Genomic DNA, 23,912 nt, shown 5'->3' on the forward strand with positions numbered 1-23,912 from the left:
GCACCATATGTTAAACCAGGGATGGTTTGGATAGCCATTACCAACTGTATTCACAATTTTCTAATTACAAGGTGGAGATTACACGATCGATTACATCTGGATTAAGGAAGGGCAGACTTCGAGTCTTTCAAAGCTAAATTATCTGCCTCTTCTTTAAGTATTCTGATGTTCACAGTGCAGATAGATATAACTCAGTAAAAATAAGTAGATTTTTCCCAAGTGGAGCTAACAGGTGGTAAAGATCAACATACAAATAGTAAGATTTCCACCCCTTGTTATCTTCTTATTGAAGCTGTGTGACCTTTTGAAAGGTGAACTGTAATACAAGATAAAGTTTTGAGTTAAATGTGAGTCTAATTGGGTGAAATCTTCCAGCCTATAGAAATGTATAGTTGATGAACTGATGATTCCTTCTTGACCTGAGGTCTGCACCTAAAGGAACGTGGAGCTGTTGCATCCAAGCCCAAGTCATTTTGCCTTTGAAACTTCTTGATACTTAGAGGAGTTAGAATGACTTGATTAGCTGTTCTGATTTCCCCATTTTCATCTTTCTATGATCCGTTCTGATTATGTTCTTCTGTGCGTGGCAGTGGATTGAATCTGAGAAGGGTGTTTTTGTGGGTTTTACTTGGCATTCACCCTTTGTCCTTAAAAGCTTTAAGCAGCCGCCGTTGATTTCTTTGGGTGGCTTGATACAGGCAGTAGTGCCATGGTAAATAAACTCTATCACATTTCTATCTGAAGTTCACTAAAGCTGCTGCCAACAGCCAGAGGTAAAATATAGATTTGCACCTTTTCACATAGACTACATGAGGTGTCTGTGTAGGGTTTAGAAAGCCTATTTCTGATAAAGATAGAAAAGGTCTCCATAACCATCTGGAACTGAGTTTAGAATCTCTTTTTCTTCTTTGTCCTTACCTCCCTCCTATGTCTATAAAGAGCCTGGTGTTGTTCCATTTACAGATGCAATCAGAATGAATCTTCAGTTCAAATTCCCTTGAACGTTGCACCAAGTAAAAAATGGTCCCTAGGATCTAGGTGTATTCCCTTGTCATCTGTCATGAGTAACTGTTCTGCAGTTTACATTTGACAGTTCTCAGCGGTGTTTCATCAGTATAATATCACACTATATCATCTGAAGGAATAAACTCTTCCTGGTGACATGAGCCAGGGTGAAGGCACTGGCAATTGACTGTGTATTACGGAAGCTCTCTGAAGCTTACTCAATGGAAAAGAGACTATCAGGTCACTGGGCCCAAATTGTATGTTTGGCTTCAAAAGAAGTAAGGGGCTTAGGAAACCTAATAGGAATCAAAAGCCTGTGGTCTGTTAAACAGGAGGTCAGCTAGACAGTCCCTTCTGTCTTTGAAATCTCTGCCTGAAATACTTTAATTAAGAAGGAAGGAAGGATGAAAGAATGTAGTAAAATGTCTTATTTTGGCAGTGTGTGGGTGTTTTAGGTCAAACTGATACCTTCTGAGCTGCAAAGTCAGGGTAATAGCAAGCTCTGCCACTACCCAGGCTGGTAGTTCCTGGCCCTGTTGTGCTGGGAGAAACCTCTCTGGGATGGAGCAATCTTAGATATAGGTACAGACTGAAGGGCAGCCCTGGGGAATGTGGGGATTCTGTACAACAGTAGGTCCTGGAAGCCAAAAGGGCCAGCAGTACCTCAGGGTGCATCAGGTCTGATAGGAGTTGGACTCAGTGATCATTGCGTGCCCCATTAACTCAGGATAGTCTGATTCTATGACTGGTACAACTGACTGCTAGGGTGTGAACCTAACACTCTTCTGGGATCAGTGGAGATGCATGAGGCTGTAGGAAAGAGACAAAGACATCACGAGACCTCAGCTTTCATAAGGAGAAGGAGAGAGGTGTGATTGATGTGTAACCACGGTGTAGGACAGCATGGAGATAAGCCAGTTTCACTACCACACAAGTTAACACGTTTCATTTCCCTGAGGTGCCATGTCACCACAGTTTGCACCCAGGCTGCCTGATTTCCTTCATCCCCCATGAAAGTGTGCATGTAAAGTGAAAGGTGAGAGACCACGTGAAGAGGTCTGGATATCAGGAAAAACATCTCTAAAAGAGTTTTCAGGCATTGGATCAGGCTGCCCAATGGGGTGGTTGAGTAACTGTTCCTGGAGGTGTTCAGAGAATATGGAGGAACATGGTGCTGAGGAACTTGGTTTAGTTGACAGTATTGGTGGCAGGTGAATGGTTGGACTGGGTGATCTTAGAGGCCTTTTCCAATGTTAATGACTGCTCAGCAGAGATGTCCTTTTGGATGATGAGCACAAGGAGAAAAGTAGAGGGAGTGTGGCACCTCTGCCAAGTCATTAAAGCCATTGCAGAGGTCTGTGAAAATCCTCATGATTTGTCCCCTTTCCTTCTGCAGCTCACCCGGGTGCCTGTGGAGTCCTGCAGCCAATACGAGACCTGCAGCGAGTGTTTGGGCTCAGGAGACCCTCACTGTGGATGGTGTGTGCTTCACAACACGTAAGTACCTGCTGGTGTTTGTCACCATCCCAGCCCATCTTTGTGCCCCTTATTCTCCAACCATGGTAGTAGCTGTAAAGTGCTGTCTTGGTCCCTGGCTTAGCCAGGTGAATTTAGACAGCTCCAGTTTGGACTCTGGGATTTGATGGGGGAGACTTTGTTTAATCAAGAAACTTTTAGCTGAAAATGGAAGAGAAAGGTCAGTAGAGACCGATCAGATCTTCTCAAGTGCCACATCCATAGTCTGCTGACTGCGCAGGAAAATACTCCTCAACTCTGATGTGTGTTGACTCAAACCCTCCAGTGACTTCTCTCTGTGTGACAAATACTTTCTTGTTTCCATATTATGGCAGTTAGGCCGTAGCTAACAACCAGAATCAAACTTATCTCAGCACCTGCAACTTTCCACTATGGGGTTGAACCTCTTCTCTTTCACATTTGTCATAATCTCCAGTGCTCTTAGATGGGACTGAGTCCTCTGAGAACACCCAAGGATCTGATCCAAGTTAGATTTCATGGGGACAGTAAAACTTCCAGCCTCACTGTGGAATGAAGCTGAGCATTTGTCTTCTGTGGGTCATCTCAACTGTGCTGGCTCCACTCATTTGGCTTGTCAAGCCATTCTGTTGAGCAGAGTTGTCTGTATCCATATCCTTGGGCTTCTCTGCAACAGGCCAAGAGGAGACCTCATGTCACTATTACACTGTTCTGCGGTGCTGTCCTCTGCAGTGCCTCACAAGGAACAATGCATCCAAGTGTCCTCAGGATGGGGAGATTAGCTAATTGGTTTTGTTTTCGGTAGACTTTCTTAATGATGTTATTGATCTTGAAGTTCCTTCTATGCAGCCTTCAGTGCCAGTAATCTCTTCCTGCAGAGAACCCTCTGCCAAAGCCATGCAGAAGGAAGTGTCAGGTTGGCTGAGCTCCTGGCTATGAGTGGCAGAGTGGTCTCATTTGCCAAGAACCTCTCAGCAGAGAGAGTGGCTGGAAAGTGCACTGGATCTGTCTAACCAAATGTCTCCAGATGAGCATTGCTCTGCAGGGTGCTGTCACTCCAAGTCTCAGCATCCTTGGCAGCGATGGGTGATTATTCTGATGGACTCTGCTATAGCAGTGTCTGTCTTTTCGCCTGAGTTTACCTCAAAACTCTTCCTGTTGTATTGCAAACTCTACCTGTGGTGTCAGTGATCCAGTTGGAAAGATCCTCTTTTCTACCTCTCCTTTTTGGAGCAGGCAAAAAGAGAACAAACTCGTACCATATCCCAACCTTCTGCAGATGTTCTTTGTCTGGTATGACCCTCATTGAAAGCCATGACAGTCTTGCTTAATTTAAGATAATCCCTAGATGACCCAACTCCAAACTTCTCTCTGGTTTTGGAATAATGTCAAGGGATCCTTGGCAAACTAATCTTGAGCTGTGATCTTATAGTTATGAAGCCCTGCAGCCTTCACTCTCAGCCCTGCTGACCTGAGGATATTTTCAACTGATATATAGTTCATCCAGTTCAGTCTTGTGTTCCTCTCTGGGCTTAAGTTTTTCTTATCCTTCTAGATATCCCTGAAAGCATAAGAGCCATCTGCATCCCATTCAGCAATGTTTAGCTGTTCAGGACATTCATCGTATCAGTGCCATAATACTGAGGCCGTTAATAGCTCTTATTTTTGCACATCAAAACCCCTTAAGATTCATTAACAGACTTTTCCTCATATGTGATGCTTGGTCAGCAAATCCTGAACAAGGATTTCTGGGGAAGTCTGCCTTAATATTTCTCCTCATATATGCTGACCCTTTTCTTTTTCCTCCTAAGAGGAATTTTGGGGCTCAGCTGAATCTGGCTCTACTGATGTGGGAGCTGCTTTTGGGAGGGGCTGGAGGAGGCATATAGGCTGTCCAAGACCTGGGACAGAATGGGACTGGAAGTCAGATCTCCTGTAAGCAATGCCATCCATTTCACACTTCTTTCCCATCCAGTATAAACCATCAGGAGAAACACTGGTGGGCTGGGAAATGACTGAAAACTATAAGATGAGCACAGCATCCATCCTTTTATCTCTCCCATATGGGTCACTCATACTTTGGGATTCACACTTTGAAGACTGATGCAGACCCTTTTCCCCAGACCCCCATTTCCAAACATGAGAGGTCTGGGGACACCTGGGGACAGCTTTGCATCCAACATCTCGTGGCAAAGCTGGGCTGTCTGTGCAAAGGGCTGCGTGCCAGGGCTCAGGAATCGATTTCCTCAGCTCTGCCGTCCTAACCTTACACCGAGAAACTCGAGTCCACTGAGAGAGAAAGAGACAGACAGACCCACAGACGGCTGCAGGAGAAAGGAGGGGGGCATTGATTGGCTTCTGCCTTGAGGAGAGCCAATATAGAGCAGGTCACCAGAGCTTTTCATCTCTGTATCTTTAGTCTCAATCTTGTCCCCCTCTACCCCCCTTTCCCTGTTATAGCTCAGCTCCCCTCCTGGACTCTGTTCAAGACTCTTTAGGCGGCAATGAATCATTTAGTTGGTGTAAATTGAAAATGTGGCACTCAGTTGCTTCATGAGTCTCTGGGGGGGTGGGGAGGGGGGTGAGGGGCCAGGATGGGAGCTGGAGGGAAGGGGAGGGTAGTTGAGGAACAAGGCTGAAAAGCTTTGTTCCTCCTTGATGTGGAGGCATGCGGTGCCTGGTCACAAGGTCAGAGCAATGTCACCAGCTTGAAGAGTGGGCTGCAGAGAGGGACAAGAGCAGGGCAGTCTTCCCTAAGCCTGAAATGAACTGCATCATCCTCTGGTCTTACTAGGTGTCCAAAGACACCATTCAGTATCCAGGCCCTTGTGAGTTTCCTCTGTCTTCATCTGTATCCAAACAACCACCCTCCTCTGACTCTGGGCTGAGAGTAGGGAGGCTGTTAGCCCCCAAGATGGGACAAAGCCTTCTGCAGTGGATGGAGCCCTCATTATCTCTTTGTGATCTACCACCAGCACCAGAGCAGACACAAACAAGCGCTGTTCCACACTTGCATGGTGACCACACAAGTTTCAGCCCTATATAAAGTCTCTGTGACATGATTAACACTCTAAGCTGCCCCCCCCCCCAAATGGATATTTGAGACAAAGAGCATCAGCAGCCCTGCAAGGAGAGAGAAGGCTTTATAAAGGGGGAATGCATTGACATTGCTGGGTGAAAAAAGGACCCATCCCAGGTTCTGTCCATTTAACTGCCCCTTCTAAATTTTGGTCATGCTGTCTCATTTCATCCTCTAATTCTGGGATAGAGAGTGAAGGAGCGTGCACAAGATGTCCTTAAGAGAGGATGTAGCCCCCAGGCACCAGCCTCCTTCTGCTCTGGGATTTGCCCTTGCTGCTAAGGGGACTCCTTGCCCAGCTGATTATTAGCAGCAGACATACAGGAAAATGGTCCCAAGTTCAGGGAGGATTTGTGCTATTATTTCACAACTCTTTTTTTTCTTTTTTTCTCCTACTTTTTAATTTTTTAAATAAGAAATATTTTTAAAGCCACCTTAGAAGAGGACAATATGTTTAGTGATTGGAGAATAATTCATTTCTGCCTCAGTTATTCTTATTTTGGATTTTTATTATGGATTATTTGTCTCCATTGGCTTTGTACTCCAATTCATAGAATCATAGAATCACCAAGGTTGGAAAAGACCTAAAAGATCATCCAGTCCAACCGTTCACCTATTACCAATAGCTCCCACTAAACCATGTCCCTCAACACAACATCCAGTCATTCCTTGAACACCCCCAGGGTCGGTGACTCCACCATCTCCCTGGGCAGTCCATTCCAGTGCCTGACCACCCTTTCTGAGAAGTAATATTTCCTAATGTCCAGCTTGAATCTCCCCTGCCATGGCTTGAAACCATTCCCTCTGGTCCAATTGTACCCAAGCTGAAGAGGGGGTGGCAGGAGATTACTTCTGGACTGTAGGATTACGATGTTATGGTTCCCTTTAGTCATCCTCACCTCATGAATGAAGTGATACCAGAACATTCTGACATGTGGGTTATACCAACCACCTTCTTGGATGCCTTTGGTGGACTCTAGGTTGGTTGACTCCATCAAAGACTGATTGTCCACTTATTAGCTACATAACTGTAGCAAAGATGATGGTGTTTATGAAACACTGGAGAAGCCAGGTGAGGGTTTTTTGGTTTCCCCCACAAAAGATAAGCCCTGTTTAGAAGGGCTTTATGCTGTAATCTACATTGGTATCTGAGCTCTATGCCCTCTGTGCCCTTCTACTCTCCTGCTCTTTCCCAGATACCTCGTTGCTGAAGGGTGCTTCTGCACGCAGAAATGATCATGCTCATTTCTTACATCATATGGAAGAAAATGGCAATCAAAGAAAAATAATTTTCTAGAGAATGAGAGCTTAGTGTGGAGGAGGAGGGAGGTTTTGTAATCCCTCCTCAGACTCATTGCCAGACCAGGGGAAAAAAAACACTACAGAGTGCAGCTCCCACTGTCTCGTCTCAGCTGGTAACCTGATGCGATGCTGTTTGCAGAGGCTCATTGATCGTCCCTGGCTTTAACTTTCTTGGTCAAAGTCTTCTGAATCACTAGAGAGGCTCAAGTAACCTAAGCCGCCTACAGATGCTGCAATAAGACCTGTTTTGAAGGGTCTTTTTCTTGCTTGACTGTGACTGTCTTTCAGGGTGAGATTGTTTCTTTTGCCCCTTCACCTCCTCTCTTTTCCTTTCCAGTCTTTCCAGCCTCACTTCTGCAGGGGAAGGAATATTTCCTAATTGCTACAGAGGGGCACTGGCATCCAGCAGGGCAAGCAGGTGGAATATTGCACTGAGTCCTGTGCCATTATGGGCTCTAACAAATAGTGATGAAAGTGTAATTTACAGATTCCTTCAGGTTGTGATCATATGGACTCAGCTTCCACTGTAAGAAACCAGAATCTGAGCTGTATTCTCCATGCTGTTCTGTCCTGAGGTGCAAACTGGAGTGCCGTCAGAAAGGAGGTTATAAGTGCTTTGAATTTACCTGGTGTAATGAGGAAGTAAGTCTTGGCAGACATAGTTGGGACATTTTCTTCATGGCAAAAGATTTCTGTCTCCTTTCCTGTCTCAACATCATTTTGACATAGGCTGGTTCCATCTGTCTTCAGAGCACTGAGAATCAAAGGTCAGTTGTCAATCGTGGCCTAGGCACATGAGGAGCAAATGATTTCCAACTTAAATCCTGCATGGCCTTGTCAACCTGTAACCAGCTGGGCTGATTTTCCAGCTCACAGGGAACCTCAGAGCTGTTGTAAATGTTATGTTTGGCATCCCTGTGTATCTGAGATATCTGGGGACATTTATCATTTAGAAGTTGGATCCGATGATCCTTATGGGTCCCTTCCAACTTTGGGTATTCTATGATCACTGGAACAGGAGAGTGCCAGGTATGTGCTGTTAGTATGTGATGGGGAAAAAGAATAAGTGAAGTGGAAAGAATAATAGCAAGAAATCCAAAATCTTTCATTTGATTTCATAGTCTCCAGTCAGCAGTGTTAGCAGTGGTGCAGCCATCGATGTGTTGCACACTGGTGGCAAAAGCAGGAACAAACCAGCTGCTGATGTACGTTATCTCCAATCTCTTCTTGCTTTGACTCCTCTCCAGTCACAGCTGGCACACAGGCAGGACTGCACATGGCCCGTGAGCCTCTCCATCTGATAGCAAGGGAAAATGGAGTCATCTTCCCACAATTGGCCTTGGCACAGAGTGATTCCCTCTTCTTCTCAGGTAGTTATCGAAACTGGAGACGGCGTTTCAGCCTGTGCACAGAGGGGAGCACACAGCAGGGGGGCTCTGTGGAGTGACAGTGGCCCATTAAGCATTCTGCATTGAGCCTAGATAATCTTTAATCTGTCTGCTGAGGTATAGCTAAAGTACCCATCATTTCACACCTGGGCATTGCCTCTCCTTTAGCACAGACGAAATAGCCCCAAATGTGACAGCTCTCCAATGGCCTTTTGAAATGAGATCAGGGCTCTTAATTCCTCCAAGAGAAAATTCTTGGGATGGGGAGCGTGCCTATTGATGGTAATAAAGCCCCGAGTGAAACAGAGGCTCCTGGGAATCCCATTTTACTACAGTTGGGTGATGACATTAAACAAATGACTCTGAACCATCTCTGTACCTATGAGCATAATGGGTGATCACCAGTCCTGGAGAGCTGCCCCATCTCTGTACCTCCTTCCGTCCCCCTATCCAGCAAAGCAGGCATCCTTCCATTCCCTAGATGCCATCCTGTCCTCTTTGGGAGCACTATTGCTGTCCTGGTCTACCTAGCAGTGCAGGACAGAGTTGTGCCCTTCACAGACTGATTATCCTGGTGGATGTGCTTGCCTCAAGCGATTCAGAGACAGCATTGGGCACTGTGGACTGTAAGACGCAGGCGTGTGGTAAATGTGTTTTGATAACAACCTTCTTCCTTGATTAGCTTATTTTGCTAGAGGGCAGTAGGGAGGAATTGGGAAGATAATTAGTTTGTGCAACAGGTTCCAGCAGAAGATTTCTGCTGATGAAGCCTTGTGTGTTAGGTGTCCTACTTGGAGTTTGTCTCCACCACAGAATTATTTGATGCTCAGGTTTAGTACTGCAGAAGATTCAGCCTTTGCACAGAAAGATCTCTTGCATTTCTTCTCCTCTGAAGTGAAGCATGTCTGCACGCTCATATACAACACACCAGTGTTAGCTGTAGCCATACGTCTCACAGCACACAGCAAGAGTAATAGCTAGGGATCTGCACATACACAACTCCTACATATAAATGCACTCATTATCTTCTGTCCCTCCCACATTCAATGACATGCCAATAAGTTTCCTATGCAACCTACCATAGGGAACTTTCTTTAGCAGGGGGGTTGGATTTGTTGATCCCCAGAGGCTCCTTCCAGCCACTGTGATTCTATGAAACATTCCCTCTGTCTCCCATCAACATGCATATCGTCAGCCCCTAATTTTCCCCTATTGCACTCATTGACCCAAGCAGAGATGTAGAGGCTCATCCTTTACAGTTGGCTTCTGTACCAAGGGATGTTTTATCACCACTCCCTGTAGCACCTGGGGATAGAGACTCCAGGAGCTCCAGAGGTTGAAGCTAATGATCTCCTTCTGCTGTTGGGTCTTTTGTTTTAGTAGGGAGATCTTTATTACTTTGCTATGAACATGGCCTCTTTTTCCTTCCCTCAGCAATATAAATATACATATATATTTTAATTTACTGTGTGGAACTGAGCAATCATCATCTTATCCTGAATATCTTTTCTTCCATCACTTTCCGTCTCAGACTTTCCCTTCAGAAGCTTTTGAACTGGAGACCATCAACAAAAGCAGACACAGGTGTTTTAACTCCATGTTTACCTACCATGAATTACAAAAGCCAGACAACAGCCTGATCTCTGACCTTATGGGGTAATGTAGAAGTCTATCTTCGATGCATAACACAACACTCAAATCTTGCCAATGGGCCATGCTAATCCTTCCCATAGCCATATGTGACACAGTGCTTCAGTTCTCTGCAGGGCTCAAAAGCACAGATCAGCCTTTCAGAAGAGCAGGAAAACAAAACCATATTGACATGACTTTGGTTGTGTGACAGATGAGTGGCAGATCTGGAGATCGAACAACATTTCTTGCCTTCCATTCCAGTGACTGATAGATTGGGCCACAGTAATTTCTTTCAGGGGTAATGGGAAGTCTTAATAGCCTTATAATTTTAAGTCTTAATAAACTCTGGAGCCAGAGTCAAACTCTTACATGTTGGGATGTAAGAAACCAGGTGATAACAAAGAAAACATGCTTTTTTTTGGGGGGAAATTGCATTTAAAAATGTCTAATTCATAGTGACTCCCATCCTTAATTAAATCCCATGTGGCTTAGCCACTTGTCTGTAAGAGAGGAATAGCAGCTCTTCTCTCCCTTGTAGGAGGCTGAGGTCTGAAGCATTAGAGCACTTTGGACTATGAATACAGTTCACCAGTCCTACAAGGAGCAAGACGTGGCAATGGAAGGCTCCCAGACAGTAATGGCTATAAAGCATGACCAAATTAGTTTCATCTCACCGGTGGCGTTGTAAATTTGGAGTTCATTTAATTAAAACAGAAGGAGAAGAGCAGACATGGCCAGATGCTCAGTGCGCTGAACATAACCAGATCACCCCATGTCCTTGTCTGGCTGTTAGAGCAAAGGTGGCACCAGAAGGGTTAAAGCAGACAGGACAGAGAGGAATGGAGCAAAACCCCCTATGTTCTGTTCTCCCTCCTGTATCTCATTCCCAGGGCCCCCTGCCCCCCCTGCCCCAGGCACAAGAGCAGATCTACATTTTAATTGAGACACCTTATGAAAATAATCTCAATCTAGCTCACCCATGCCTGGAAGGCTTCTCCCTTGTTAGCTCAGTGCTGATGCTGAGTGCAGGTTTGGGGGCTGGGGGTGTTTGTGATGTGCCTGTTTCTCTCCTCTTTTCAGCCCTGCTTCATTCCTGTGTTTAGGGAGCATGGCACAGAGTTGGAGTAGAGCAGAAAATGGCAGGTTGTTGTTTAGATCTTCACAGCCCTCTTGCAAAAAGCAATGGAAGGCAAATCCCAAAGCCATGCTATGCACCAAACCATGCAGAAGGCACTGCAATGCATGACAGCACCTGGGTCCTGGCTCTTGAGGATTTGCTCCCCTAGGGATGGATGGGTTCTGTAGGAATGGGCTACCCCAGTGGCATTGCAGCAGTATTCTCTCTCCTCTCCCTTTGCACCTCTGTAGCAGGAATGAAGAAAAAAAGCCAAGATGCTTCAGATCTTTGCTTGCAGGATGATGGAGAAAGGAGCCAGGTGAAATGAGTCATTAGCCTCTTGCTTGTGTCAATGAGTTTGCACTCTGATGGCTCAGGAATCAAGTGAGGAGATGACCACAGGAAAACCAGACATTTTACACTGTGTTGCAGAAGGTTTAAGTAGTTCATACTTGTGTCCTGTCCTGATAACAGGTTCTTAAGCATTCTTAGGGCACACTGCTCTGTGTCCTGCCCTTTCCATATCACTCCCTGGTGATTTTATAATCAGACACAAGTCTAGCTGAACTTCAGTGTTTTCTTCACCTTAGACCCTCAAAAGAGACTGAGACCTTCACCAGGAAGAGGTGTGAGTTTTGTTTGCAGATTTTCTCAGTGGCAGCAGCAAAAGGAGCCACTATGGGCTGTCCTGTCCCTTGACACCCTGTGATCTGGGAACAGGCTGCCAGACACGTTCTGCCTCCAACGCCTGCTGGGAAAGGGATGTTTTAACCAGCCAGCCTTGCCAAATGAGCATTGGCTTATTTTGTGCAGGGCAAAGGGGCAGGATTTCAGTTCAGATAATGCTTTCCTCTTTTGTCTGCGACTGCTCTCTTCAAGCATTGCCTGGCCTGATAAAGCACTATCAGAGCAGAGCATCTCTGTTGGAGCCACCACTAAGATGCGGCTGGGCTAGAGGTGGCTTTTCCCAACTCCTTGCAGGCTTCCCTGGCCCACTTCCACTCAGAGGCCCTGAGTAGCCAGCCAGTTAATAATGGTAGGAGGATGATGTTGGGAGGGCTGCCAAGAGCTTTAGCTCCATGCTGTTCTCAGAGAGAAACTGCAAACATGGACCAGAGTGAATCAGTCTGATCCCCTCCTCTTTTTCACCCAGTCATGAAAATAAGCCTGCAGCTGACTTTCTAATCCTGAAAACAAGCTTGCAACTAACTTTCTGATTATAAGTAACCCAGAAAGTGAAATTATTTTTCCATCTTAAAGTCTACTGACTCATAAAATTCCTTTTCAGGTATCAATCTGAATCCTTGCAGGCTTTCTGGGTAGGGTCTAGGATATACTTAGATATAAACATGATTTTCTGAACATCAGGGGCTTAATTCATATTGGTATTGTTAGGGCATCAGTGAGTGTTTGCTCACAGATCCCCTTCTGTTTTCAAGGACCAGAGGCAAAAAAAAATGGGCCCTTCAAGCTTCAGCTGATGGAAGATTTACCAGGGATGGCAAGAACATAAGGAGAGCAGACCCATAGCATAAGTTCGTATGGCCAATTGACAAAATATCATTCAGCTGACTCTTGAGCTGTTCAGGAACATATCAGTCCCACTATTCAGTGTTACACTTAATCTCGTATTGATTGGAGTGAGCTGGAGCAGAAAGCCTTTGTCACTGCCCCCATTCCCAAAGTAAAAACTAAGAGGAGAAGTAAATGGTTTGAATTCTCACTTTGCCTGGATGATCAGGGCATTTACTGTTCATAATAAATAAATAAATAAATAAATAAATAAGATAAAAGAGAAAATACATATAGAATGAAATATAGCAAAATCAATTAATACTTAAACTATCTATTAAATGCATCACTCTCTGAAAGTTTATGGGAATTCACTGCTACCCTGATGCGATCATGACATCATTAATGTGATATAAAGAATCAAAAAATCGATAGCTTACTGAAGCCCAAAATGAAGACCAAGCAGTGTTATAGCATATCTTTAAATATGTGAAATAACAACTGATCTCTGTCATGTCAGGGCTATTTGAGGATGGAGAGTCTCTCAGAAAGGAGGTGGCAATTTGTTGGCTTGCCTGTCACTCCTGCAGCTGCCCCCCTTGGGGTACTTGGCATGAAAGTTAGCTCACTTTTCTCAACAGTTTGGACACAAACAAAGCAGAAAATCTGATTGGGGTTACAATGGCATGACCTTGGAGGTACTCCAGACACAGGGCCATTATTCTGGTAGACAGACTTACACTTGTGGAATGGAGATGTGGTCTGGGTGCCTTCCCCCATTGGCTGGATTTACTTTTTACAGTATTAATGGCGTGGAGTTTGTTTTGATTAAGACACTAGGCTAGGACACAGTAGCTCTGCTGTGTGTGATAAAAAAAGAAATGGAGCCAGGACAAACTTTCATCCGTCAGGTTTCTAAGTTGAAACTCATTGTTAGTTTAGCAGGGTTAGCAGGGGGCTTCTTGCATGAGAAGAGACCAATATGAGTCCCATTAAGTGTTGAAACAGATGAGCACAAAGGTGGCAAGATTGTGTAGACATAGAGAATAAATACTTGTGAAAGAGGAAGGGTGTTTAAATTGTGGATCATAAGGACCCAAAGGGAAATATACCCAAGAGTATAAACTGGGCATTTAGTGTGTAAGTTAGTAGTAGGTTTCTGGCTGCAGAGTACTGGGTTCCATTCACTTAACCAGACACAGGCATTTTATGGCCTTCTTTTTGCTTTGACCAAGTTTTCCATGTTCATCAGCCTTAGTTGGCCATCTTGGATTCCCTATATGTAGTCTACAGAACTGAGCCCTTTTGTCACATCAGGCAAATTAGTCCCTGGGTTCTGCTGACTGTATTGAATAAATCTCTCATCTAAGAAACTCAGATGCCAGCTTGCATATGGAAAGACTGACATATAAATTTAAGAGCCTCAATCTGCCATCTGTGTCCCACTCCAACTAACTCAGGACTTGATTTTCTAGCTGACATCACAGGGCTACTACAGATAAACATCACAAGTAGCAAATAGAGCAACTAGAGGGAATGTTATTAGATATAGGAACATAGCTTTCCTACACCGCAAAATAACTAGAATATAATTTGATTTGGCCAGCTGTTGCTCCTTCAAACAATTCCTGGACATATTTGAGGAATTAAATGGGTTAGGAAGTATTTTCACTAGGTTTTTTAGAAGTTAATAGAGTTTAATGGCATTCATGTGACCAGATCATGTAATTTGGCCCCAGGATCAAAGAATGTTTCCTGGCATTGTTTGGTATACTAATGGTACATAGCCATGGCTCCCATTGCCAGTCAGACAGTAGGAGGGAAATCCTGGAGGAAAGGCACAAGCTATTAGATAACAGCCTAAAGACCAGGGCTTGTGTAGGAACGTTTTCTTGACTGCAAAATTAGGTATGGGCACAAAGTCTTAATGCAAGGTTAAGAAAATGAAGTAGGGAAAAAGAAGTAGGGAAAATTTATGGAAGGAAACCTTTTGGAAGAACAGTCGCTAGCACAGGAAGGAACCTGATTGTTGCCAGTTAAATACAAATTGGATTTGGATGAGGTTTTCAAAGTTGAAACTCATTGTCTAAAGGTGAAGTCATAATAGGTGTTTATCCTTGGAGAGTGGTTGGGTTGGATCTTGATAAAATTCAGGCAACAAACAGCACATTTCAGTCCTGACAAATGCTCTTTTATTCAGGGCACGTGAAAATAGGGAATTGGAAAATATCAAATATATGCTTGCTCCTTTGCCAGTAGTCTGCTTTAAATGAAAATACTAATAGGATACACATCCGCAAACCCTGATTGAAGGAAGCTCATCTGTGGCTTAAATGACACAGGAACAATAGAAGAGGTCAAAATGATGAAGAAAGGGCTTTTATGTTAAAGAAAATGTAAAATCAAAGGAAGAAAATGGGGTCAATCTGTGCACAAGTGACAAGGGATCTCTAGGGAAGGGAACAGCGTTAGGACTGTTTTATTGACCACTTGAAGATGGCAGAAGTGATTGTGACATGCAGAGAGAAATCCAAAAGGCTGTAGGGGGAGAAAATGCAGTAATGAGAGACTTCAAGTGGCCTCACTTGCCCTAAGCAAATGTCACAACTTGCAGCTCAAATCCTTTGCTTACCACCCCTCCAAATGAGAAACAAGTTTGAATCTGCACCTCGTTCAGAGTAAAGCTAGCCATGCATCGCTCTATAATATAAAGTGACCACCATGTATTCAACTCTAGTGTCCCATAGAAGCAAAATCAGTAGGTAAACAAATAAAGATTGCAACAGAGTTCAACTTCAAGATAGAAACAACTTAAAAACAAGGAAGCTTGTTAAAAGGAGCAACCAGATGGATAAAGTATTTCATGGTATCCTGGAGACTGCATAAAGACATCACGTAAGAGGCTTATTGTGAAGTTATATGACCTATGAAAATAGGCCTGAAAGACTGTAAAAGCAAATGGAATAAAAATGCCTTCTTAGACAGACAGGTGCAAAGGTACTACTGAGAACTGGAAGTTATATTCAAAGGAAAAAGATAAAAAGATCACTGACTGCATCACATAATTGCAAAACAATCAAAAGGGCGTCCTCTTAGGAAAAGCATGGCCAACCTAGTAAAAACGAGTGATTAAAAGTTAACAGTGTTCCCTTAGAAATTTACTTTCTTTAGAGGGCGTAAGTTAGCTGAATTGCCTGCCACTAAATGTTTGGTAAAATAAGGTTTTAGAGCATGAAAGTGTTATTCACTGAAAGAACGTTAAAGAACTCTGGTATGGGATCGCCACTCCATTAAACCTGCTGTACATCTCATTGCTTACGCTGTCCTTGATACTGGAGGAATGAAAGGTAGAGGATGCGTCACTGTTGGCTTTTTAAGTTGAGCTCATGAAGGATGCAAGAATTGTAATCCAGTCTTTCTACTTGCTAGTTTGGTTGAAACAGTCTTAAAAATAGGTTGGAAAACCCCCTCAACCCAACCATATGACTTGCTGGAGGAGAGGGGTGGGTGTCACACATCTATTCTTGCTCTTAAAATAAATGCAAGTTCATGTGATATGGATAATATGGTTAATACAGAGGAATTAACAGTTCTCCCATAGCAAAGAATTTAAACTATGCAGTCATGGGATGAGGAGTCTTCTGACAGATTATTAACCAGTTCAAAGATGGGAAATGAGGATCAGAAATAAAGAGTCATAATGGGGAGGGAATACACTGTGGGTCCTACGGGCATGTCTGATGTGTGTGTTTAGTGCAGTTATCAATGAGCAAAACAAAAGATTAAAGGCTGAAGCTGAAAATGTAACTGGTGATGCAGAGCTTTTCGGTATTATTAAATAAGTTTACAAAGCGTTGCTGAAGGAAAATACAAAACGGAGTGTCAGGGTGACAAAAAGGCAAGGACAGCTCAGGGTTGATGTGTGCTGAGGTATCAGACAGCTTTATCTCTGCAGCAAGTGACTTCCATGAATAAATGAGGCAGTGAAGTCAGTCCCAAACCATGAAACGATGCCCCAAACCTTGGAACAATGAATATAATGTGAAGGATGTTATGGAAATAATGGAGAACAAAATGGAGAATACCATCGTGTGGGGATCTGTGGTGCTCTCCTATACACCGGGCACTTTTGATCATGCCGTATTCAAATAAATGTTATTGAACCAAGAAGATGGTGGGGAGTGTGGGAAGCAGAAACATGGGTTTCTAATGGTCTTTATACAAGGAGAGATTGTGTGACTTGGCAATTTTCATCTTAAAAGAGAGATGACTGAGGGGACAATAATACATCCAGACAATCATGAGTGTAATGAAGAAAGTGAATAGGGGATGATTACTCACCATTTCTCATAACACAAAATCTAGGGAACTTTATATGAGATTATCAGGCGGAATATTAAAACAAACAGAAGAAAGGACATTTTCATATAGTGTATCACTCAACTGTGGCATATTGTGAGAAGCTTTAAGGAGGCCAGAAATACAACTGTCTGGAAAGCAATTAGAGGAATTAATGAAAGAAAGATCCATCGAGAGCTGTTCAATATGATTACATCACTACAGGCTCCAAGTCAGGCAGTCCTCATGTCCTTGCTGGTGGGAAGCTGGGATTTTCAAGCAGGAAGAATTTCACTCTATTATTTCTGTCTTCCTATTTTTCCACCTCAGCATCTGCTACTGTACAGAGTCAGAGAGAATGGCTGAATGGATTTATGGGCTGAATTTTTATCATCATTTCTATGTCGCTTCGTTTTCAAAGGCCTCTTAATCTGAGTTTGTGTGGGTCTTCAATAAAGAGCTCCTTTACTTGTGGGGCTAATAGAGACTTGTGGCTTTATTGGCATGACATGAAGTAATCACAGCACAGTTGGTGTAGGGTGGGCACGATGAGCATCTCTGCCTGGATGTGCATGGAAACCCTTCTAAGTTGTGTAGTTGCTAAATTGTTCTTCATCCTACCCAACACACAGCATGCTTTAGGGTTGGCTTTGGCCCTTGTGTGGTGTTGAAGCAGGACAGTGTTTGGCAATTGTCCCATGCTGGATGGACTGGGGGCTTCTCTTCTATTCACCCACCCGTGGTCCTGCTCAGAAACCCCTGCTTTTAGCAGCTGTGGCTTTTGTTGGACAGCAATCCAGCACTGGGCTGAATTGTGCTTGATTAGCTTAGTAACTACAGGAAGGGGAAGCCAAGATCCTCACTGAAACCTTTCAGCAGCAACAGCAGGGAGCCCAAATACCCATTAAAATGTGCTCTCAGCTCATCTCAAGTCAGTCATTCTACATTTTTTATTTGTCTCCCTCTGTCTCGTCCTTCATTTACTTTCCTTTGATAGCAGTCGATGAAGTTTGTAACAGTGTTGTCATGGTGAATGCCATGTAGAGTGGGTTTTGTTTTTTTTTTCCCCCTTAGAAACCAAGGATCAGGATTCCTGGTTTTCATTTAAAACTGCCAGCGAAGCATGATGTGATTTTTGGGGCAAGTTTCTCTTGCAGATCCCAGGTCCTCTGTTCTGAAAAATGGTGACTTAAAAGTATGTGTACCAGGAGGACATGTGCTGGATTTATTGATTTCTTCTGGATGGGTGAAGCTTTAAGCCTGGATTTTTGAAGGACAGCTTTATCCGCTCATCTAAATGATTCAAACGCGAGGTGTGTCAATGTCACAGCCACAAGATGCTCTAAAATCCAACCTGCCAGTCATCATGATAAGGTTGTGTGAGATAGGAGGGCTGAGAAATCCCCGAACGGTCTTCAGAGAATTGCTGAATAGGACCTTCAGGATCTGAGTCTTATTTCCACTTAGATTTGAAAAATATCTGAATTCTGATGCTGCGTTATCTCAACTTGTTATGTGAGAGCCATGACCATTGTGGGCTCTGGGATGGATAGGCTGTTTGGGTTTAATCCTAGACAGGCTGGGAATGGGGGAAGATATTTTAACAAGAGAAGTTTCTTGCACCAAACAAGTATCAGACTTGCTGCTTCTAGTTCCTCTTTCACAGCTACCTCCAGACATCAGCTACTTCATTCTGAGTATCCTCTTTCTTTCCATGTGATAATTATTAGTGATTTGAGTGTGGAAAAATAAATATATATATATATATATATATATATATATATATATATATATATATATATATAAAAAAGGAAATAAATCTATAAAATAAGCACAAATGGAGACTGAGCTGTATCTGAAGGGATGGAGAAAAATGGAAGATAAAAAAGACGAGTGGGTAGCAAAAATAGGCACTGACATATTTACTGGACATGGTTATTCTAGTTGATCACTGGCAAATTATCATTTTCAGTTATTAGTTATATTATTACTTATTTCCTGGACAGATGTCGTTGTTTGTGAGTTGGCAATCTTTTATCTTTAAGTTCTTTACTAGGAGAGTGGTTAGGCCCTGGAACAGGCTGCCCAGGGAGGTTGTGGATGCCCCGTCCTTGGAGGTGTTCAAGGCCAGGTTGGATGGGGCCCTGGGCAACCTGATCTAGTAAATGTGGAAGTTTGGTGGCCCTGCTAGGCAGGGGGATTGGAGCTTCATGATCCTTGAGGTCCCTTCCAACCCAGGTCATTCTGTGATTCTGTGATATGTGAAACTGTCTCTCTCCTGCCTCCACTTCAGCCCATAGATGTGTTGTTGCACACAGGATCTATTCCTCATCTGTTTTATTGATTTCTGTTCTGAATTTTGTAGAGCATGTTTTGCTGTGCTTAGGGAAAGAATCAGGGTTCTCTGTACCTGACTGGTATTTAAAGTTGATCTATTTCCTCCTTTGCAAGACCATGGGCAGAAATTGCTCATTATTTCCTTTAAACGTCAGTGCATCCGTGAAAAAGGAGGGATGTCTCAAGGTTATTGCAGAAACACAAGAAAAAACATTTGTATTTCAGGGGCTGTTTGTAGACCAGAGAGTAGGAGATTAGCGGCTGGGAACAGAGATTTGCTTTCCAACAAAGCACTGATGCAACTGATGAATCTTCAGAACAACACCAACAAATCACTGCATGGGAGCTGTGCGCACTTTTAATTAGATATTGAATCATTGACTAGAAAGTAGACCTCCACGTACATCTGAAGTCAGCATTCCCCACCTGGTGTGTCTGAGCTGGCTCCCTCAGTAAAGGCAGAAGGTCTGTACCTGCCCATGACCTTCCTCTAATTATTTGGAATCCATAGCATGAGCATTGCTGCAAAAGACAGCCAATGCCAGGTGTTCAAATTAATAAGCTGAACCAGGTTTTCCAATTGGTGCTCTGGGCTGTTTGCCATTCTTCTATCTCTTTGACATCTGATAAAATAACCCTGGGCTTTGTCAAAGATATTTTGCCCACATGCTATTGATAGCACTTTGGAAAGGTTTTTGTTGCTGTTGTTGCTGTTTGTTTTTTCCTACTAGAAAAAGGGGAAAATAATAATAATAATAAAATAAGATGTGATGGAAAACCAGTGGGGAATAAAAGTAATCAGGATGTTGGTGTTGGTAGAAGACAGTTTCTAAAGGTGATCACAATCAGCCACTGGAGATAAAGGTGTAGTTTATAATAGGAGTGTAACTGTTTGACTCAAAATACAAGGTGTTCTGGTGCTGCCAAGCCTTTAATCTGGACTGGAATGGACAAGAACAACTCCCCGGCTACCAACCATTTGACCGTGCATCTGAATGAAGTTGTATTTAACTGTAGGCTGTGTGTGCATGAGCACGTCATCACTAGGGGTTGAAATTAGGAGATCCTTAAGGTTCCTTCCAACCTATGCCATTCTATGATTATGACTGTTGTGATTTAACCTGGCAGGTGGCTAAGCACCACACAGTCATTCTCTCACTCCCCCCCAGTGGGATGGAAGAGAGAATCGGGGGGGAAAAAGTAGAACTTGCAGGTTGAGATTATTTACCAAGATAGAGAAAAGGAAAAGGACAGTAGTTATGTCTAGATATATACAATAATATACATAACAAGTCATGACAAGTGATACATCAGGCAATTGCTCGCCACCCCCCCGACCTATGCACAGCTAGCCCCCAAGCAGTGGAAGAGAAGGGATAAACTCCCATTCCCTTCAAAACTCCTTCATGTGTCATATGGTATGGAATATCTATTTGTCCAGTTTAAATCAACTGTCCTAGTTCTGTTCCCTCCCAGCTTCTCAGGCCCTTTGCTGAGAATGGCTTTGGCTCTGTACTACACTGCTTAGTTGCAGCTATAAGCATCAGTGTGTTATCAACACTGCATTTCTCCTAGAGCAAAAGCATAGTATCATAGCAGACACTCTGAAGAAAACAATTCCATCCCAGATGAAACTAAAACAATGACCAAAGTACCTACATCCACAAACTGCAGATGAATCAATTAACAGGTTAAGAGGGGACGAGGATTCAGCAATGTGATTCATTGGAAGTGAACTGGCTATCGTGTGTTACCTGAAACTGCCATAAGAGAAATCTGACATGGAGATTCCTTCGTTTTCCTAATAAAAGAGGCAGAAACACATCAATAAGGCATGTAAGTGAGGACTGGGAAAAAAATCTTGCAGAGGGTGCTTGGAAGGACAGAACAGAAGGAATGATTTTGGGGACATCCCAGTTTGAAATGCTATGGCTGAATGAGACATAGAAACACAGAATGGTTTGAGCTAGAAGGGACCTTTCAGACCATGGAGGGTCTTTTCCAACCTCAGTGATTCTGTGACTCTCCACTGGGAACATCCCAGTTGCTCTCAACATACAGAATGCCCCAATTGGATTTTCCTTCTCCACTGCCTTCATTGTGGCCCTGTGTCAGCGCTGAAGGTTGAGAGTTTGTTCTTTTCCCTCTAAGTAGATGGAATGAGATGTCTGCGTGTAAGTTGTGGATGTGTTCTCCTCCCTGTGGAATAAGTGGTAGATCTTGATCTCTAACTGGGGACATCTGTCTATCTGTCTGTCCACCTATCTATCTTTCTGTTCATCTATCACATCAGTATCATTCATGCTTAATAATCCTGACTGTAGAAGACACAGATCTTCAATGTATCATTTCAATCTTTTCCATCAGATTAGAAATGTATTCAAATCACAGTAAGAATTATTGCAGTCGTGAGGACGCAATATTAGATTCTTTTTTACTGTGCTTCCCATACAGAGCCTGCCAGCCCCCAGCCATCCTAACCCCACATTTACTTCATCAATTCTTGTGTCTGCTAATGCTGACTCTATACTGTTTGGCAGCCTCCATTAAGAATGGTTTGCTGCACAGTATTAACAGGCAGTGAAGCTTTGTGCTGATAGATAAAGCACGGTGTAAAACCTGATTGGAATCAATCAGAGTAATCGTCTGGATGTGTGGTGGTTAATAGGAAACGTCCTGCATATTATTGGCTGTTTTATATAGCTAACGGATTAGCTTTCTGCTGTCTATTGTGGCTCACATCCTCTCCTGAGCCGCTGGGGGAGGTGATGAATCTGCGGGGCTGCACTGTGCTGGCAGTGCATCCTGCTTCAGTCCAGAAGACATGGAACCTGGGGAAGAAGCCTGTGTTTTATATTTGTCTTCCTTCATGGCCATTGCTAATAAGCGGATGAAGGGCAACTGTCAGCTTATTGCACACCTAAGCTTGGGCTTTGGGATGAAATATGCAGCAGAGTCCAAGAGCAACAGTGAAGTAAAAGGTCTCCAAGTCCTGATTTGCTTCAGACTCGGGCAATTAAACACAAGCTCCGATCCTCTCAGGTCAGCCTCATGTTGCCCACAGTTGATCTACCAGGCTATGTTGGGAAAAAAAACCATCTGCAGAGACACAGAGTTTAGGAAGAAATTCTTTACTCAGAGGGTTGTGAGGCTTCCTAGTCACCATCCACTTAGCAGCTGTGAATACATCCTCTGCTTTGAATCATATTCCCGACTGCTGAATACTGAGAGAGGATGCTTGGATTGGGTCAGTGATTTAATGAGGAGTGGGCTTGCTCAGAGCAGTTCTTTCTGGGCATACTCAGCTTGCTGAGGATCTCTGCTTTCTCACCTTCCGCAAGAATTCATCTTTTCTTTGCTCTGTTTTGGTACATTTATTGATATGCATGGAATAAATCCCAACTATGCCGTCCCAAAACACAGGGAAGCATCACTTGCATTTCACAAGTAAGGGACTCACTCTTGCCCAAGGTCATGATAATTGCCTTTAATTTAAATTCAGAGCTAGACAAGAGCTTTCTTGCAGAGCTCCTGATGCTGGCTCTGCAGGCAGGAGGGAGGAGAGCTTTGGCTGGTAGAGACCAGCTCCCCTTGGTGGTCAGAGCCTTGGGTACCATTTGAAGTGCAGAGGGTTGGTATCCTAATGAAAGAGCTTTTCAAGCACTCATTTCTCTCCTTGGTGAGTAGAATACTATTAACCTTTAAGGCAAAATTATATTTCATACCTCTGGGAGGCAGTAACATTTTACCGAGCTGCGCTGGGGAATCAGGTAAACAATATTAACTCTCTTCAGCCCCATTTCAGTGCCATTTCAGGGTGGTTATTGTGTGTAAACCCTGTCAAACTGCTGACTAGAGATCTGTGCTCAGGAACCTCCTGTTGCTGGAGATCAGCTTTCACTTACTCTAATTCAGCTCGTACATCCCGACATCTCTGTTCAGTAACTGGCATTTGATTGAACCCATGGTGCTGGTATCTCATCCTGTTGGTGATGGGTTGATGGTTGAACTAGATGATCCTAATGGACTTTTCCAACCTTAATGATTCTGTGACCCTATGATTCAAGGCTAAAAGCTCTGCATGTCTCTTTCACCATTTCCCATGTTCATGTATCAGCTGAGCACTGGGCCTAGTTTTTGACAGCTGAAGACATGATTTGTTGAGAGTTAAGCCATAGGACACCCTACAATGCCCTGTACTGTAATATCTCATACAATTGTTGACAAAACTGCTATAAGTATGGTCTTGGATATTGCAGCTTTGATAGTTAAAGGCCTTAACCAAATCCCATCTTGGACTTCGACAATATGTGAGATAATAGAATACCAAAAAACAGACTTAAGGACCTGCGGATTTGGCAATTAAAACCAAAACAACAGCAACAGAAATCAAGAACAACAACAAAAGAAACAACTGAAGAAAACTAAAAAGTGAGAGTTTTCCTTCCTTTTAGGAGGAAGTTTTTCACTCAGAGGGTGGTGACGCACTAGAACAGGTTGCCCAAGGAGGTTGTGGACGCCCCATCCTTGGAGACATTCAAGGCCAGGCTGGATGTGGCTCTGAGCAACCTGGTCTGTTGGTTGGCGGCCCTGCACATAGCAGGGGGTTGGAGCTGGCTGATCATTGTGGTCCTTTTCATAGAATCATAGAATCATAAAATGACCTGGGTTGAAAAGGACCTAGAGATCATCTAATTTCAACACCCCT

General features: G+C 43.6%; 1 protein-coding gene across 3 annotated transcripts in view; it reads left to right on the forward strand.

Annotated features, from left to right (window-relative positions):
* Positions 1-23,912, forward strand: part of LOC107313179 (plexin-A4) — a 403,220-nt gene that overhangs the window by 256,532 nt on the left and 122,776 nt on the right. For all 3 annotated transcript variants that reach the window (XM_032449091.2, XM_015861239.3, XM_032449104.2), the window contains exon 5: positions 2,402-2,502. In XM_032449091.2, the coding sequence (XP_032304982.2) occupies positions 2,402-2,502 (101 nt within the window). The remainder of the gene's footprint in view (positions 1-2,401; positions 2,503-23,912) is intronic.

This window comes from Coturnix japonica, chromosome 1, assembly GCF_054131305.1.
Source record: "Coturnix japonica strain WE chromosome 1, WE-NBRP24, whole genome shotgun sequence".
Taxonomy (NCBI): domain Eukaryota; kingdom Metazoa; phylum Chordata; class Aves; order Galliformes; family Phasianidae; genus Coturnix; species Coturnix japonica.